Source organism: Candoia aspera, chromosome 3, assembly GCF_035149785.1.
Source record: "Candoia aspera isolate rCanAsp1 chromosome 3, rCanAsp1.hap2, whole genome shotgun sequence".
Taxonomy (NCBI): domain Eukaryota; kingdom Metazoa; phylum Chordata; class Lepidosauria; order Squamata; family Boidae; genus Candoia; species Candoia aspera.
In genome coordinates, this window is record NC_086155.1 from 208,866,442 (window position 1) to 208,885,962 (window position 19,521).

At 49.4% G+C, this 19,521-nt stretch overlaps 1 protein-coding gene across 1 annotated transcript; it reads left to right on the forward strand.

Moving 5' to 3' along the window:
* Positions 1 to 460: 460 nt before the first annotated feature.
* Positions 461 to 17,384, forward strand: LOC134494765 (uncharacterized). The gene is made up of 7 exons (XM_063300012.1): positions 461 to 520; positions 1,190 to 1,278; positions 1,943 to 2,266; positions 3,355 to 3,492; positions 14,489 to 14,583; positions 16,601 to 16,895; positions 17,151 to 17,384. Exons 1-7 carry the CDS (start codon positions 461 to 463, stop codon positions 17,341 to 17,343), a joined length of 1,194 nt encoding a protein of 397 aa, XP_063156082.1. The 3' UTR covers positions 17,344 to 17,384.
* Positions 17,385 to 19,521: the final 2,137 nt, after the last annotated feature.

Genomic DNA, 19,521 nt, shown 5'->3' on the forward strand with positions numbered 1-19,521 from the left:
TGCTCCTCACCCTTGAGACTTCTGACAGAGACGGTACCCCCAGAGGTCTTTATTTATATGGAAGAGGAAGAGGAGGAGGAAGGGTTGGGGAAGATAATTATCTCTATGGATAAAGTAAAATCAATGGAAAGTTGGTTTAGTTGATTCATCCATGGTTTTCTCAAACTTGAGTTTGCTTTTGATCTGTTTTTAGTGCTAAGCAAATTGCCCCCTTGAAATTATGGCCCCATTCTATGCATAATATGCGGAAGTTTTACAGAATTTCAGCGTGTGCGTGTAAATCGATGGAGCATTTCAAATCTCACCAAAGTTGGGCCTCCCATTTTAGGTCAGATTCAGATCTAGATGTGATTAGTCCCCAGTCAAATTTAATGCTGATTTTAGTGTTTGCTTAGGGCTTGTCATGAGTTTAATGGGAAAACAGACTTTCCTGCAAAGAAGCTGTGTGTTATTTCCGGCTATGGGAGGGAGTCAACATCAATTCAAGATGGGTGATGGTGGTGAGAATATACGGGAGAAGGTTGGTGATAGACCGGGCAGCAGAGCAAACCTGTGGCTCCACCTGAATTGGGACAAAAGCCAGCTTTCAGGCGAGCCTCTCTCTGATTGGTCGGGACTTCCTGAGACAGGCTAGTCCTGCCTGTGAGGGAGGGGATAAAACCAGGACTGACCAGAAGGAGGTCCAGGGCTCAGCTGGAAGCGCTGAGGCCTTTTGGTGGAAAGAAGCTGTGCTTGCTCTCCAGGAAGGACCACCAGCCTGTTGGCTCATCCCCAAGAAACTGAAGCGAGGTGAGTGCAGTGAAAGAATGATGCATGAACCCCAAGGCTGGGGGACGATGGGTGGAAATCATTGCACGGCCCTGAGAAAGAGCACAGAGTGAGAAAGAAACTCCAAATAAACCCACTTTGATTTTCTGATGGCACATTCAGATTGATGTCAGCCACGTGAGGAAGGCCAGGTGAGGAAACCGGCAGAGGAGGGGGTCCCAGGCCTGCTTTTGATGGTCCTAAGGGAAAATAGCAGAACCTTGAAAGTCTCCACATGTTTCTCTCTTCCCTACCCTCTGTTGGGCCCATGGCCAGGCCTGATACACAGGGACATGGTGGGGGACAGGGGGAAAGCCAGATCCCCACACTCCCTACATGGCAGTGCCACAGTGTTCCTGATATCTCCACTCCTTGCTTGCAGGATGACGTGCATTGCCTGGGGGTGGCTGCTGGCTCTGACACTGCTGGCAGGCCACGCGGCAGCTCAGACCTGCAGGCCGCCACCTGGAGGTAAGACCCACCAAAGACGTGCGTGCGTGCGTGCAGATCCAGCTGCAGTGCTGGGCTGTCCCAAAGTCCCCACGGTCGTCTCCCGGTCTCCCCTCCCGGTAGCCTCTTAGTAGCACCTTCAGAGGCAGCCCACAGCCTCCCCCATCCCATCTGGGGCCATACCTGGTTTGCTGGAGGTGAGCAAGGGCCACGGCGCCATCCTGGTCTGCAGAGAGGAAGTGGGGTAGATTGCCCGCAGAAGGTCAGGGAGGAGGGAGGTTTGGTCTCCCCGGTCTATCCAGCGGCCACGAGCCCATCCCCCGCCTGGTCTCCAGTAGAGCAATGTTGCTTGCAGATCACATTATGCAAAGAGGGACAAATCCTGCCAGTCACAATTAAATGCACGCGGTGAATGACCACTGGATACAGGTCTCATCTGATCAAATATGCCAATGCCCTATTCTTCTCCTCCCCCAATTCGCTGGAACATAGGGATGGAGAAAGGAGAGGCCAACAGGCTTCCCTACTCCCACAGCAAAACGTAGCAGTGCATTCTGGTTGCTTCCCTCCACCCATGTCCCAGTCCTCAGAACACCCCACAGTCTCCACACAAGGGGGGCCGCTGCGCCTTTGCACCTTCCCTTCTTCCTGAAGGAATCAGGTCCCCAAGCCCTGCTTCCTGAAGGTCTCCTCCATCCTCTCCTGCAGATTTAAAGGCAAAGAACTTGGCCCAAGGACAGCCCGCCAACCAGTCCTCCATCCACCAACATCAGATCATTGGATCAGCAGACAAAGCCGTGGATGGGGACTGCAACGGGAACTGGTACCACGGCTCCTGCACCCACACCAAGAATGAGGAGCAGCCCTGGTGGTACGTGGACCTGGGAGACTCTTATAAAATCTCTGAGGTGGTGGTGAAAAATCGAGAGGACTGCTGTGGCGAAAGACTCTATCTAGCTGAGATCCACGTGGGAGACTCTCTGGAAGACCATGGAAAATCCAATCCGCTGTAAGTCGCTGTAGCCAGTCATGCCCAGCCGGTGCCTCACCAGTGTTTGGGGTGTCCTGCTTGCAGAATTCACAGCCAGGGCGGGGAATTCCCCAGAGAACAGATTTTGGGGTGCTGTTGGGTATGAGAGGCCAACTCTGACCTGGAGACTGAGGGGCCATGACTTCATTGGTCTGGGGGTTGCAAGAGACCGGTGTTGGCCTTGCAGCTGCATTCATGCCAACCCCCAACCATGCTACGTTGTGGTCTCGATTAGTTGGGGGGGGCTTAATGTGCTGTACAAACTCCACCTGATTGGTTAGTTTCTGCTTACATTTATGTTGCAAATCTAGAGATGGGTTCATTCAGTCTCTGGGTTAAGCTCATCATATGAGGACATGAGGCTGTTGTCGAAAAGGTGGTTTCTCTGCCTGGAATTTCTGCATACAGTTCTGGTCCCTGCACCTCCAAAAATATTCTTCTTGGGGTGGAAAAGATGTCAAAAAAAGGGAAACCAAAGTGGTTTGGGCTAGACCCAGCATTAAAAAAAGGAAATCAGGAGAAGGCAATGGCAAATAAAGGAAGACTGGATGATTATATTTCACGTAGAAAAACTGTCACATAAAGGAGCAAAAGAGAGGTTTTAAGGTATGGGTGAATAAGTTGCACAGGTCTGCTGGGACCTAAGGGTGTTATTTATCTATTGTTTTGAATTTATTAGCTGCCCAGCTCCCGGGGACGGATCAGCCGGACTTCATCCAAAGACAGCCATTCAGGCCAGGGAGCAAAGTGGGTTGGATAAATTCAGGTGGTCATTGGTAAAGACTGTGGCATTCTCCAGTGCATGGTCAAAAAAGTCAAGATGGCAGCCCTGACAGTGCAATCAGAGCTTTTTTCTTTTAACCATACCCTGCGGAATCCACCCTATAGCTCGTCACGCTAGGTTAATATTTCCAATTAATTGAAGTATTAGAGACAAACTGGAGGCACAGCACTGGAGGGAGCGCCAGGCGGGAGGCTGGACCCCTGCTAGGAGGGGGTGGCGCTTGAAGATGGGAAGGGGGGCCCAGAAGGACTCCTGTTCTAATGTGACCCTCCCTGCCCCACAGCTGCGGGGTTATCCAGAACTCCATCTGGGGCAGCATCACCACGATCTACTGCAATGGGAATACAGGCCGCTACCTCAGTGTCCACCTCAACAGGAAGATGTACATGACCTTGTGCGAGGTGGTGGTGTACGGCACCCTGTAGAGAAGCCACGCCTTGCGCTGGGGCCTGTCGAGCTCCTACGAAGTGCCACCTGCTGTCCAAATAAACTGCCTCCGGGCTCCTGAATCGCCTTCCTGGTCTTCCTCTGGTTCTTGGTCGGCCCTCAGCACCAAGGGAGGCCGTGACTCTGCCAATGACCATGCGCGGGGCATCTGCTGGTGAAGGGGGACATCCTGGAGGGACGGACCCCAAAAGCAGAGGCTCAGGGAAAGAGCCGCTTTGTGGGGTCTTTCAGGAATTGTTCTGGGGGCACTGTAAACACGAATCCTAAGATAAGCTTCAGAAGTACAAAAGATCATGCACAACTTTCTGCATTCAGGAAAAAAATGGGAAATCCCATCTGTGATGTTGGCTCTTAGGGTCTCCCCACGCACCCGTGGCTCTTGTCCCCAGCAGGACCCATTCCTCAAAAGCCACCCCCCCACACACTTCAGCCATTCTTTACCAGCCCAAAGTCCACCTGCAATTCACAAACATTTCTGCTATTCTGAATTAGCCAGTCTTGCAGACGCCCCAAGTTGCTTTTGCTGCAACAGAGAGCTCTGGCTCCCCGCCAAACACACAAGCCAGCCTCGCAATGCTAGTGTGCAGGATAAGGCACCCCGCTGTGGTCCAGTGGGATCGGTCCTCCCTTGTCCAGGGCAGGCACCCCAAAAGAAGAACATTCTTGTTAGCACAGTGCTGCCCAAACCTGGGTAAATGACCCAGAATTGGGTAAAAGTGGTTTTTCTTGGGGTAACGACGCCTGAACCCATGTAACTGACTAAAAGTGTTTGACCTACTCTGGGCAAAAAGGACCCAGCTCTGGTATTTGCTCCTCTCAAGCGAAGGAGTCACTTTCCCCGGTAGCCCCAGTCTGGGCCTGCCTACCTGCCTGCCTGCCTCCTTGCCAGCCTCTCCCGGGGAGTGTCCAGGAACCAGGCAGGGCTCCAGGGCAGCCCACGGCCCAGGGACCGAGGCCCGGGCAATGGAGAGATGCCGCCAGGGATGCCCTCGGGGTGGCAGGGGGTCTCCTGGAAGCCTTTGGGTTGACAGAGGAGACTCAGGACTTTCCGGTCCCTCCAGCACTCCCCCGCATCCATACACCCCCTTCACTCTTCAGATCGTCCAATCTGTTGACCCCCAGGAGGTGCCACGTCTCCTTTTGGGACTCTGCAGAGGGGGGAGCCAGATCTTATTCGGAGAGGTGCCAACCCTCTGCTGGGAACTGAACTCACAGACCTCCCAGTTAAGAGGACTACAGACCAGGGTTTCTCAACCTGGGCCAGGGATGACTTCAGCTCCCAGCGTGGCTGGCTGTGGCATTCTGGGAGTTGCAGTCCGCCCACCTTAAAGTGGCCCAGGCTGAGAAACCCTGGTCTGTAGATGAGACATTGGCATTAGGAGCTCTCCAGGTCCTGGTGCTCAGCCATGTTCCAGGAAGGTGTACATGGTGGTTCTCTAAGAGTGGGGTGTACAGCTCACCATCTCCTGGTGGTCAGCGTAACCAAAAATACCACACTGGATATACACTGTGTAAAAATAGAGGGTGGTGGAGGCCATGTGAAACCCCCAACGCGGGGGCAAGACGTACTATAACATCTGCACCGCTCTCCTTGAGAATTTAAGGGACAATAGACTGCATAGACCATAGACAGTTTGCCCATGTAACACCCACTACTCCAGCCTACCAGTTTGCTTTCAGATGTACTTTGAGGTGCTGGTTGTCACCCTTCGAGTCCTGTGTGGCTCAGGGTCCGCATATATCGGACACCGCCTTGTCCAGATTGAGCCTCCTTGTCGAGGAAGAGCTGGGAGCAAAGGAACCATAGCATGTGCCCTATAGAAACTATAGAAAACAAACACTTGAGGGGTCTCTGTGAGCTATTTCCATAATTTTGGCAGACAAAGCAACTTGGAGTAATTTTGACTTGGATGGCAGAGCTGGGGCAGGCCGTAGGAAGGTAACCTTGGCCATCACCGTTCTTTCCATTTCTAGACCTTGAGGAAGTGGGCTTGTGGACAGAGTATTTCTCAACCTTGACAACCTTAAGATGTCTGGTCTTCAACTCCCCAAAATCCCCAACCAGCACGGAGTATGTGAAAAGATGCTTGCTAAGCCCTTGTCCCGCGTGACTGATTCATTGGCCATGTTGTGACTGACTACATGATAAAGGGGTGCAGAATTCCCAGCTTAAGAGGAAACAGTTATAAGATTTTTCCTGGAAAACGCTCCTGGAAACCGGAATTAGAGGCCATCTCAACCATTCTGTTCTCCGATAACATGATGAAGAATGTGATGGCCTCACAGCGCCAGATGCATTTGAGTGAGACTGATGATTGGGGCCCATTTCAGTTGGGGTTCTGCTAGTAGGCACCCTGAGACAGCTCTGGTTCTCTTGGTGAATGACCACAGTGGAGAGCTTTGTGGCGAGAGTTCTCCTGGGACATTCAGTGGCTTTCGGTACATTGGCACGATGCCCTCCAGGGCTGTGTGGCAAACGTGGTCTTGAGGGCAATGTCTACCGTGACTGCAGTCCTTCCTGTTGGGATGTGCCCAGAAGGTGGCGCTAGATTACTACTATTTGAGGCTTTGGGATGGGATCCCATCAGAAGAGGGGCCAACGCTTGATAAAAGTACGGAACCTTAAGAGAAAATGAGCAAGTCCCACATTCGGACCATCAGCCTCTCCTTTAAATACTTTTCATGTTGAGAATGACTAGAGTAAGCAAAGTGCACCTATGTATGCAGATATGGTCCATTTAGACTCCATGAACAAACCAAAGACATACCAAGAACTACTTGGGGAAGGCTTGGACATACCATGCTTGATGTGCCTACAAGTTTCTGGAAAAATAAAAACTGACCTCAAAAATGAGGGAGGTCTTCTAGGAAAAATGGCAGAATTTGAAGTGCTCACACAGAATCAAGACCACCTACTGGGGTGTATATAGAAACTGTTACTCAGATCTGACACAGAGACAGAGCTAACAAAACATTGCATAATAAAATGGACACCACCCTTTAAAGAAACTAGAGAGCAAATTTGGTCTAGTGGTTAAGGCAACAGGGCTAGAAACCTGGAGACCGAGAGTTCTAGTCCTGCCTTAGGCATGAAAGCCGGCTGGGTGACCTTGGGCCAGTCCCTCCCTCTCAGCCCAACTCACCTCACAGGGTGGTTGTTGTGGGGAAAAGGGGAGGAGGAAGGAGTATTAGGTATGTTCGCTGCCTTGAGTTATTTATAAAAATAATAAAGGTGGGACCATAAGGAAGGCTGAGAGAAGGAAGATAGATGCTTTTGAACTGTGGTGTTGGAGGAAAATTCTGAGAGTGCCTTGGACTTTCAAGATCAAACCAGTCCATCCTCCAGGAAATAAAGCCAGACTGCTCACTTGAGGGAATGATATTAAAGGCAAAACTGAAATACTTTGGCCACATAATGAGAAAACAGGACACCCTGGAGAAGGTGATGATGCTGGGGAGAGTGGAAGGCAAAAGGAAGAGGGGCCAACCAAGGGCAAGATGGATAGATGATATTCTAGAGGTGACGGACTCGTCCCTGGGGGAGCTGGGGGTGTCGACCGACAGGAAGCTCTGGCGTGGGCTGGTCCATGAAGTCACAAAGAGTCGGAAGTGACTGAATGAATAAACAACAACAGAAGTTAAATAAATAAACAGTCACAACATGTAATGGTTGCCTATTCTAAAACACCATCAGACTCATGAGTATGAATTCAAAGATATCTGATTTATTAAAGAATAGTATGCAGTTTTCCACTCATCCCCAGCTTTTATGCAAATGCGGAAATAGGCTTCGCGAAGATCAAGCTTGGAGAAAATCTTGCCCTTTGACAAATGAGCTAACATGTCCTTCATGAGGGGCAGAGGGTACTTGTCGACAATAGAGATGGAATTTAACTCTCGATAGTCCGTACAGAGTCAAAGCGTGCCATCTTTCTTTTCCCGGAATAACACAGGAGCCCCAACTGGGGAATTAGCAGGTTCAATAAACCCCCTTGACAGATGTTTGTCAATGAAGTCCTGTAGTGCCTCGAGCTCCTTCTGAGTCATTGGATAAATTTTTGGCTTGGACAATTGAGCATTGGGGACCAACTCTATTATACAGTCAGTTTTCTGGTGGGGGGGTAACTGATCTGCTTCCATCTCCCCAAATACGTCTGCAAATTCTTGGTATTGAGCAGGCAAGCCTTCTAAATGTGGCAAGTCAGGGCGCCATGTGGTGATCACTGCCCTTCCAACCCCCGCACGTGCAACTATCTCCGCTGTAGGAGCTTGGTAAAATCCATCTTTAAAAGTCACAGTTCTGTGCTCCCAGTTTATATAGGGGCTTCGATAGGTCAACCAGGGGATCCCCAGAATTACCAAGGGATTGCCAACAGGTGCTACAATGAATTTCAAAGTCTCACGGTGGCTGCCTATTTGCATTGCCACAGTTCCAGTGAAATGGGTTGCCCCCCCCACCCGCTGTTGAACCAACTGTGTGAAGATCAAAGGATGCTGGAGGGGGAAACTAGGCAGTTCCAAAGCAGCAACCAGATCAGGGTGAATTAAACACCTGGAACACCCAGAGTCAACTAAAGCCCATACCTCTGTAGTTTTTGTGCGGGAACCCAATTTCACTTTTACTGCTAAAGTGGGACAGTCAGCACTCACCATAGCATCTTCGCACCCATCCTCTTCCGCCTGCCTGCTGGCGCCCTTCATGGCAGGTGGCTGGCGTTTCCCGCCGGCTCCTTAGAGTCTTCAGCCTCTCCGGAGAAGTATATTACTTCTTCGGCATCGACTGTCCCTTTAGCTGCTGTCATTCGCCGCGAGGGGGGGGGGTGATTTGGCCGGCGGCTCCCCGCTCAATCTCCACCCTTGGCTTTCAGGCAATCAGCTGCTTGATGCCCTTCCTTTCCGCATCGGAGACACTGACCCCTTGCGTAGCGCCGATCTCTCTCCTCATCCCAGGCTCTATAGCTTGGCCGGGCAGCAGTCGCAGCACTTCGGGGTCCTCTCATGGTGGCGGGTGGTTTTTCAGGTCGTTTGGTTTGCATGAAGGTATGCTGGGCATGCTCAGCCTTTCCTGCCAGACAGATCCAGTTGTACAATGACTCGGGGTCGTCTCTACACAACGCCCAAAGCAGGACGTCCTGGTTGAGTCCCTCTTTAAAATCTCTATTAGAGCTGACTCAGACCAGTCAGTGATTTTCCCAGCCAGAGCTTTAAACTCCAGGGTGTAATCAGCTACTGACATTTGGCCCTGGGTAAGATCCTTCAGCGCCTTCTTAGCTCTTGCCTTGGCCAGAGGATCTTCAAAATGCAGCTTTAACTCCCACATGAAGTCATCGAAATAATCAAGTGCAGGGGAGTCAGCATCACTTAATTGAACATACCAGTCAGCCGCTCGACCCTTCAACTTGGTGGCAATTGCAGTTACTTTAGCCTCTTCAGAAGGGAAGCATGCCCCAAACTGCCTCATATAACTTTTAGCATTAGTTAAAAAGAAAGATAACTTTGTTGGATCCCCATCAAATTTGACAGAAAAGACTCTCACTCCGCCTCCGGTTGGAGTGGAACCAGCCAGTGCTTGAGTGGTTGGGCCACAGGTTACAGTAGCTTTCCCTTTTCGGGGTAGGGATACTGATGGCAGGGCTCTGCAGGGTGGAGATTCATCCTGGAGCCGTCTCTGGCCCCGCTCCGCCGGCGGTCTGGATGGGAGGATGGGGGATGGTTGCAGGAAGCTGGGATCTCCTCTGTATCTCCCCTGCCCCTCCAGTGACAAAGACAGGTTTTTCAACATGTACTCCATCGATTCTATTTTGGCTTCCACCACTCTTAGTCTGTCAGGGGTTCGAGAGTCCCCTCTCCTTCACATGCCCAGTTTCCTCTCAGTTGACACTGTAGTAGATTCTTTGTCTGGGGTTAGCGGGAACCGATACTTCCAGGACATCCCCGATGTCCCTGGTTGGGGTTCCCCCACTTCATCCAAGGTGATCAACTCTGCGAGCAATTCACTGGGTGCCAGTTGCTTTGGCTCTTCCCCGTTGTCAGATTCCTCTGCATCAGAATTGGAATTTGATTCATTCCTTGACAAGTCTCAGGATTCTGAAGGTTCTGGGGTGAGATTCAGTTCTCCGCTCTTGACCGCCGACTCAGGCATCAAGCTAGCTGTCTCCTCGAGTCCCCCGGTCATGGATTTTGACTCAGCCATCGTTAACTATTTTCCCTCACAAGAGACTGATCTTGATAGGAGCTAACGGTACAACTTTGGGGATTCTCAGCTTTATGTAATGGTTGCCTATTCTAAAACACTCTCAGACTCATGAGCAGGAATGCAAAGATATCTGATTTATTAAAGAATAGTATGCAGGATCACAGAGAAAGCTGAGAATGATGAAAGTGCGCCAAATTCAAACTAAAAACGATGTATAAACTACATTGAATCAGTGAACATGACACAACACTACAATGAGAATAATGGAACGAATCCATAAAATGTACTCAAGTTATGAATTAAAAGAAAACTAGTACAAAATGTTTTATAGATGGCATATAACAATAAATGTTTGATAGATGGCATATAGATGGCAGTCGCCAGGAGTCAAAAACCGACTCGAAGACATGTTGGCATTTCTTTGTTTTTGCTCGGACCAAGCCACTAGGTTACCATGGTAACTGAGTACTTTCTTAATTATCGGCAGGGTGAAGAGGTCAAACTTAACTGTCCTCAGTTTGGGTGTTAATAGCTGCATTGCCTGGGGGAGGGCAGCTTGCCTGGGCTTATTTAGTTTTGCTTTTGTAGCTTTCCAGCACAGCCTCCTCCCAGCCCTCTCTGAGCGCATGTGAATGCACAGCTTGTAAAATACATTTTTGTGCTTTCTGTAAATAAATTTCTTTTTATAGAAATGCTGGTGTGTGATTTTTCTGATCTCTTGGGCCGGACGCTTTCCAGAAATCTGCCACAAGACACACACACACACATACAATAACTCTGTCAATAATTGCCCAGACAGAGAAATCATATAATAATACTGTAAATGTTGCAAATGCCATGAGACAGAAGGAACATTTTATCACTTGTGGTGGACATGTAAAAAAACTCAAAGGTATGGGAAAGAAATACATGGCCTATTCCAAGAATTTTAGAAATCAAATTTGAAATGAAACCAGTTCTTACTAGGCATAGTTCCAAAATGTATTAACCAAAAAATAGCAATTTACTAAGATACAGGTTTATGGAAACAAAGATAAATTTAGCACAACACTGGAAAAGAGATACATTGCCAGAGATATCAGACCGGGAACTTAAACTTGGAGAATATGCAGGAATGGCAAAATCAACGGCATATGTTCACCACAGAGACATAACCAAATGCCAGCAAGAATGACGCAGTGAAAGGAGAGAGTTGCAGACACTTCCCTGCTGTTCCCACCACCCTGTAAGCCGAGACCAGAGCTCAGATCCAGGCTCCGTCTAATTCCACTTTTGTCTTCCTCCACTGGTGCTCCAGGCATCACTCCTGCCCCTTCCTCTCCAGGAGGCTCTCAGTGGTCTAAGGAGCTCCTGGGACTGAGAGGCTGCTCAGGGACAATCCTGTCAAGCACCCAGATGGCCTCCTGATTCCAACAGTCCACCAGGCGCTCCAGGAAACAGCTTGCCAGGAAGATTCCCAAGCACCCTCAGGAGTCCTCCGGCGTCTGTTGCTCACCAGGGACAGGCAATCTTTATGGGCCCTTCTGCCCTGCAAAGTGATTTGACCTTGCCAAAATACGTGATGTAATGTAAACCCTTTGAGTCTATGCTGCTCCGGAACTAGAAGAAACTATGACCAGCTATATATGAGTGACCTTCTTCTGGTTGGCCATCAGAGGTGTGAAACGAGGGGCCACCTGCAGTCCCTGAAATCCCGAGCTGTGACCCTCAGAACCTCCAGAGATTATTGTCCAATTGCAGTATTTACAGTGGCACACCTAAGACAGACTCCCCCGTCTCCCCAGCCTTGGCACTGCCACCTTGATGGCTGACTCCCCTCTCAGCTGGCAGGATGCCTGGCCTCCAGCCTCTGCTGACCTGCTGCTCCCCAAGGAGAGAACGGGCTACACCACCAGAGGATAGGAAGCAGAGGGCTAAGCTCAGCTATGGCCGCCATGGCCTGACCCCCTCACCTACATGCACTCCAGCACCTGGTGACCCTTTGCTTTGCACTCTAAGTAGCAGAGATGGGGAAGGTCCAGCTAAATTATCAGGAGCGCTCCAGATGAAACACCCGCTTCCCTTGTTCATCTGAGCCTCCTTTACAAGAGGGGCCATCTTGACAATTCATGACAGCGGTCCATGCGCTGCACTTGTTATGGCTGGAAGTCTGGTTTACATATGACAACCAGTGCTCATCACACCACATGAGGAAGGCCTTGCCAGCACTAGTCAGGCCAGTCTGGACTGAATGGAAAACCCAGATCAGAGGAGGGAGAAGTTCTTACCACCCACCATACGTGTCCAGGTATGTGCAAACCAGGGGGCTCATGTCCCCAGAAAGCAGTTGTCCTTCCCTTATCTGGAGTCCTCATCTCTTAGCATGACCTAGCAAGGCAAGGGCCTGGAAGATGCCCCACCTGATTCTGGGACACTGGCAAGTCAACTGTCGAAAGAGCCGACAAGACACAAGCAGTGCTTCCAGGCTCAGGATGTGGAGTCTGCTACTTCCTAGATATTGGGCTTACTGACCTCCATACCACCTTTGCAAGTCTCTTGACCAGCCACTAGAGGCGGCTTCCTTGAGCTGAAATCCTCCCATCCTGCTGGCTAAGGCAAACGCGGGTTGCGGCCTTGGAGGAGGAGAGCCGTCCTTCCTGGTTACCCTGCTTCGGGTGCCACATCTTCCCTACAGGTCCCAGCCACCCCAGTTCTCCAAGATTTTGGGCACCGGTTCATCTTGGGGGTGGCTAGTATCATAGATCTCTCCCCAGCAAACAAGAACTGTGCTGCTTGGATTTTATATTTTATACCTATTTTATATTTTATAGATCTATTTATATTGTAATTGATAGGTTTTAATTGTGATTTCATTGTAAACCGCCCAGAGTCCCCTTTTCGGGAGAGATGGGTGGTGATAGAAATCTGAAAAATAAATAAATAAATAAAATTTCCCCGACCAGTCTTCCTCCGTACACTCACCAACTCAAAGCAGCCTTGGGGGGCCACCTAGTCCAACCTCCTGCCAGTTAATCACCTTTTTCTGGCTCCTTTTTGAACACATCCCTCAGTGAGGCACTTCACCGTTGAACAACTTTGATTGCCAGGAGGCTTTTTCCTAACTTGAATTTGGAAACTCTGGGGGAAAGTGATTTTGTCTCCCCAAACGGACCCTCTTCTTAGGTTCCTCCAAGTTCCAGGATTGGGGGCAAACATTCTGGTTCTCTCCGGTCACTGCAGCTGTCCACTCGTGTTGACTTTGGAGGTGTGAGCTTGGTCGGCTCTTGCAGAGTCAACACTGATTGTTTGCTCAAGACAATGCTGATGTTCCCATTTTGAAACCGGGTGGCATCTGCCACCTAATACCATTATGTTCCTGTCCAGACGATAGTCACTTAACGTGTGGAAGGAGGTGAAATCCTGTAGGAAGTGGGCTGGGTAACATGACCCCCTCCCCCACTGCCAACAGCCAGCAGCAAGGAGGAAACCACCTGTGGGGAGTTTGGAGCCTGTCTCGATTGGGTCCCTGGCCTCAAGCACAAGCTCGGCACCTTCCCATCGGTTGGCTGAGCTCCCTGAAGGAGGAGCCACCCCACCCCGATGGAAGTTAAAACTTCCAGTTTAGAAGAATTTCAGCATTCTGGAGAAATCTCAGTTTGAAGAGCAGCAGCTGTAGAGCTCACCCCACATCTGGTTGGCCAAGCGACAGACTCGAGGTGAGTTGCGGAAAGTCTGTGGAGTGAGTGCCTAAGAGCAGAACCACCGTCCTTCCCTCCTTTGGAGAGCGGTCCCCACCTTGAGGGGCGTATTTACAAAATGCTCCTCAGCCGGTTGGCAACTGACATGCAAAGCCTTTGAGGAGGGTTGAGTGTGCCTGTGCACGTGCAGACCCAGGTATGGGTAGGCAGCAATTTGATATTGTGGTATTGGCCCCGCCCCAACAGTAGGAGACCGTGAATTCTAGCGCTGCCACAGGCAGGGAAGTCAACTAGGTGACCTTGGGCCGGTCATTCCCTCTCAGCCCTAAAAAGGCGGCCAGGGCAAACCACTCCCAAAACTGTTCCCAGGAAAACTGCATAGACTTTCCAGGTAGCCATAATTAAACAAGATGAAATGTCCTCTCTAGGAATTCCAGGAGGTTTTGCCAAGAGCGGTCCTGGTTCCCTGAAATTCAGAATCCTGGCACCCCATTAAGCTCCACAGAGGACATTTCTGTTTCAGCTGCTAACAGAGTCAGTTATTCTGCTCCAGTCCTCGTTCAGGATAGGATCTGCCTCCTGCAACTTTCCTTTAGCTTCCAGCTTGGGCCGGGAGGGGGGGCTTGAGCTGCGAGGATGATTGGTCTGGTCCGGGGGGAAGGAGGGGACCTTCGTTTCTAACTAGGTTTCTTACGGATTGTTGTGAGTCGCCTGGAGCCATCATCTGGTTGGCCAAGGTGCCGTGTCAGTCCTGCAAATAAACAAGTCAGTAAAATCCAATGGCTACCCTGACTTTGCTTTCATGAACTTTGGAATCATGGCATCTTCCCAATTTAGCTTGCCTTCTTCACTTCCTCCCTTGACCACAAGTTCGTTTGTTAACTTTGCCGTTTCTCTCCCCAGAACGTCCTGCTTCAAAACTCTTGTCCTCTCGGCCGGTCTGGCGTTTTTTCCTCTTCTTCTTCCCTGCCGGGGGGTCTCGATGCCCAAGGCCCTCCTGGCCTCTCTGAGCAGGGGACCACAGATTTCCGCCCAGTTGCCAAGCAGGACCTGGGCCTGCCCACTCCCCTTACTACCATCTCCTTTGTCCCTGGCAGGATGGTGCTTGTCGTCTGGTTGTGGCTGCCCATCCTGGGGCTCCTGGCAGGCCACGGGGAGGCCCAGAGCTGCAGACCAGAGCTGAGAGGCATTGGTAAGTACTGCGGAAATGGGGGAACTGGAGCCCTCCCTCTGAAGTAGGGAGTTTGGCCAGCTCAAACACTGTAGGGAAAAGGGGATCCCTGTGACTGCCTTCCTTGAGGTCTTTTTTTTATAGTAATTTTACTAAACATTACAGTTAAAAACATGACAACTAAAACTAAAAAATGAAAGAAAGAAAAATAGAAAGTGCAGAAAAGAAGAGGAAAAAAACAGAAAAGAAAAAATATAGTAAAGACAAAGAAATGAAATATATAAAGAAATGACTTTCCCTTTCATCACAAGAAGTATAAACAATTTTAGTAACTTATCACCTTCTCTTAAAATGCAATAAATGATCTCTTCTTCCCATATCCCATCTCCCCTCATCTATAAAGAAATCCTTAAAGCCTCATTTTAATCCTGATCAGCAAACGTCCATTAAGTGTTACCAAAGATAACAATACATCTATTTTAACCTTGATCAAATAAACCAATCTTATATTCCTTCCTTTTATTTTTAACAATCTTGATCTTTAGTCCCTTCAAATAATGTCCTAGAATTTGATTTCTTTTCAATTTTTCTTTGTTTCTTCTCACAATATTTTTCAAAGCTTTAACAAGTCTCTTTTGTAAATCCAATAAAGGAAAGTTACCCAGGTCACTCTCTTGGTTTGTTATTTGTATATCCCCTTTAGTTATTTAGACATCAGCCAGTTTCTTTTGTATGTCCAGTATAACATCTTTTTTCCATCTCATTCTTGTAGCCTGTCATTTGTAAATCCACTTTCAGATCAGTCTCAATCTTGTCAGGTAAAACCTGTTCCCTTCCATAGCATCTTTTAAACACAGTCTACCTATAGAGGCAGACACTCTTAAAATAAACTTCTGGGTCCATTGTTCACAAATATCCTTCAATACTTCCAATGTTAAGGTATTTTGCTCCATTCTGTATTAGTAAGACAAATGTAAATGCTCTTCTCCTTTAATTGTAATATTTAGTTCCTTCTGGTGCCCTCTAATGTTCAACCCTCAAAATCCCATCCTATCATGCTTTTTTCAAGGAATTCAAAACAAAAGCATTTTCCCACAGGAAGAATTCTTTATAATTAATTCCAAAATCTTATTTCAAATTTATCTGGATCCTTAGTCCATTTGCAACTTTCCAAAATCAAAATTCTAATCACCCTTTTGTTGTTTATTCCCAAAAAATTTTTTTTTGAGCCCTTAAACTTGTATTTAAAGCTTCGTTCACTAAGGATTGAAGGAAACTCACCCGGTGTCTGAAACCTGTCGATCCAAAGGTTCCTAATAGCTGAAAAGCAGTTAACAAGCAATTTTCAAAAGTGATTAGAAAGGGAAGTGTGTGAACCCAGTGTCCTTTTTGAGGGCACTGTCTGCAGTTTGGGCAAGAGGGCCCCTCCCTGGTCTCCCAGAGCTCTAACCCGCCAGAGACCGCTGCCTTGTGGACTCCTCATGGGGAGCAACTGACTGGAGCACCTGCTGGCAATCTCAAGTCCCCTCCTTGCCTGGAGAGGGGTCTCCTTGCTGGCTGTTCATTCCATTGCAAATGCCAGCTCTGCTTTTTGTGGAGCCGTCTTCAGTTCGCCGTTTCTTCCCCAGAAGTCGCCTTCCTCGATATTGATACCGACTCTGAGAACGCCACATTCCTACCTCGCAGGGAGGATACGGACCAGGCTTTCCCCTTTCCACCGTGTTGCTCTCTTGCAAACAAGGCAAACGCCAAGAGTGGTTAAGCTAGGGGAAGCCCCAAATCCTCTTGTGAGTCGCTCTCCAGACCGCCTCTGTCCACTCACTCTGGTCAGCCACTTCCTGGCCAGGGCGTGCAGGACCGTGCAGAGGACCCCCTACGCTTCCCTCCATTCCACTTGTCTCCAGCAGGCACCGCTTCAGGAAAGCCAAACGTTGTCCCTGGGCCTTGGCCTTTCTGCCTGGAAGTCTGTGTGCGCATCCAGAGAAGAAAGGGCAAGACCAATGCTGACGTGCGTTTCTCCTCCCAAACTTCTTTCTAGCTCAGAACGTGGCCAGAGGACGTCCAGCTTTTCAGTCTTCACTCTATGAAAGCCCGTTCAATTCAGTGGCCAGCAAAGCCGTGGATGGGAACTGCAATGGGCGTTGGATCGGACACAACTCTTGCACTCACACCAAGAAGGAAAGGGCTCCCTGGTGGTATGTGGACTTGGGCAGCCTGCACACCATCTCTGCCGTGGTGGTGAAACAACGGGAGGACTGCTGTGGAGAAAGGCTTGTGGGAGCGGAGGTCCGCGTGGGAAACTCCATGAACCACCATGGAAAATCGAATCCCCTGTAAGTTCTTCCCCGCTCCACCGTTGCCCGCAGAAAGCTGCTAAACAGGCGCCTAAGTTGCTGGGAAAATGACATCCGTTTGGTAGCACCGAAGACATTGCAGATGTGGGGGGGGGGGGACCTAAATTGCTTAAAGCCTGGCTTTTCTGTATTTGGGAATACCCTTTTTAGGAATGCACTGACTGCTGTTTTAATCCAGTCTTTCTGAGCCACTAGAAACCATGGTAGACCGTCCTCCTTTTTCTCCTCCAACAGCTGCGGGACCATCACCGATGGCCGACTGGGCTCCATCAGCACCACCTTCTGCAATGGCCGCACAGGACGCTATGTCACCATCACCGTTCCTGGTCGCACAGAATCCCTGGCACTGTGCGAGGTGGAGGTCTATGGGACCAAGGTGTGTTCCTGTCACCCGGAGCCGTGTGTGACATGTCAGAGACAAGGATAATTAAATCAGTCATGACCCTCAAATAAACGTCCTTTGAGCAACTCTTTTGTTTCTGAGACTGGTTTGCAGGACACAAAGGCAAAGAGGGGCAGATAACCAGGAACAGGGCAATGTCTGAGTCTCCAAGATCTGTTGGGGATCGCAGTCCCAGATCAAGAAGGCCTCTTCCTTACAAATACGTTAGAGATAGCACTAGACTGATTCCACACAGAGAGCGGAACAGGTTTCACACATGGTTTTTGGAACATTCGCTAATGGCTTGGTTGGAATAAAAAGCAGTGAGAGAACTTTATCTGCTGGCAGATTCCTGACTCATCTTACTGACTTACTGAGCATTTATTGGGAGGGTGGAGGGTGGCACAAGAGGATCAGCTGCCCCTGACTTGATCCTCACCAAAGAATGGCATAGTTGAGGAAGTGGGAGGGTTACCCGAAGTTCCACATTCAGCTTACGGTCGCTCCCTCCTGCACCAACTGCCTGTGGAGGCACATGGATCTTGTCAGCCCCCCTGGCTTTCGACCCGGGTTTTCCAGAGAGGTGTGGCTAGAGCAGACAAGACACGCAGCCCTGGTCAACTGCCGGGGAATTATTAGGGACACGCACAAATCCCTTTCGACTGAACCCCGAGGCACATCAGGTTGTTTTGGAATAAACGGGGACCCAATGAATTTAAAGGAGCAGCAAAACGTTACTGGTTGCAACGTACATTTGCTCTCTCTCTCTCACACACACACACACTCATCCACACTTACTCACATCCTTCTCAACTAAGCTGCCTAAGTCCTTGCCTCGTTGGTTCCCCAGTCTGGTAGCTGTCTTGCCATTGGGGGCTTTCCGGGTGCTCAGGCCCAGCCTCCTGTGTCTGCTGCAGGTGATGGTCCTCCTTTGCTCCCCGAAGGGCTTGATTCTCCTCTCATCTACCTCCGGGAAGGGATCTTCTAGATAAGGTTCCTGGCTTTCATCCTCTCCGCTTCATCTTCAGGTAATGGCAGCTTCAGGCTGATCTCACAGAGGTAGCAGGAACGCTGGGAGATGTCAGCAGGTGAGGCAGGCCTTGACTTTAAAGAGACACAAAAGTGGAGAGAAGATGTCCCCACTGGACTCCAACAAAGTGGCTTTCAGCACACTCAGAACAATGGTAAGTGGCTTCCCTTGGCAAGATAAGCCCAGGAGAGAAAACAGCCCAAGATGAGTTTAAGTTCCTTTAAGAAGTCCACGCTAATCGTAGAGGATTCCAGGGAGGAGCAAATGGAGGGCGGCAGGCAAACATGGCTACGCAAAAAGCCAAATGAAGCTCTGAAAGCAGGAAGAAGGTCCTGGCCGGGAAAGGCAGAGAGGGCCAGGTCCTCCAGGAAGACGATCTACAAGGGGCCAGAAAAGTAGACAGTGGGTCAGGAACGCTAAAACTCATAATGGCAGAGGAGGAAAGGACAGCAAAAGGGCCTTTTTAAAAAGAACAGCAGACCCTGACATGGTGCCCATGTCTTTGGGACCACGCTGGAGACACATTTATGGAATTAGCAGCAGGTATGATGAAATTGATGGTGGTTCTGCAACATCTTCTGCTATCACTCACTGCATGGATAACTCAGAGCTGTGATTTGCTAGTTCAAAAGAAAGGGCACTTCTCCTGATCACACAAGGCTCGTAACCCTCACTTCAGGACTTGGGGCTTTGGAAGTCCATCAAGAGCTCCCGGTTCCAAAGTTGAATTTCCACTCTCTGATCAACCATTTAATAACTGTAAAGCTAAGGTTGCACTTACGCTGCAAGGTTTCTTAATGGTGATTGGTTCAAGCACTATGAGACATGAGCTACTTTATCCAGAATCACAGTGCAAGACCCCAAATAATGGATTTAGGAACAGAGGTTCTGACAGGTCGTTACAAAAAAGCTTCCCAACATTAAGAGTATCCCTTCACTGGATATGCTCAAGACAGGCGGGACAGCCGTCCTTCTTGATGCTTTCAACTTGATTTCTTTAGTCAGGACTAGGGGGTTTCAGTGCCTCTTCCAACTCCAGGATTCTGTGAAGGAAGATTACGGCCCCTCAATTTATGACAGCTGTCGTAAATTGTCCTTAACCAAATGGAGAACTTGTCTCCGGTCAACATGGAGGGCAACAAGGAGGATCAGGGGACTGGAAATTTCATCCTGTGGAGAGAGACTGTTAGAAT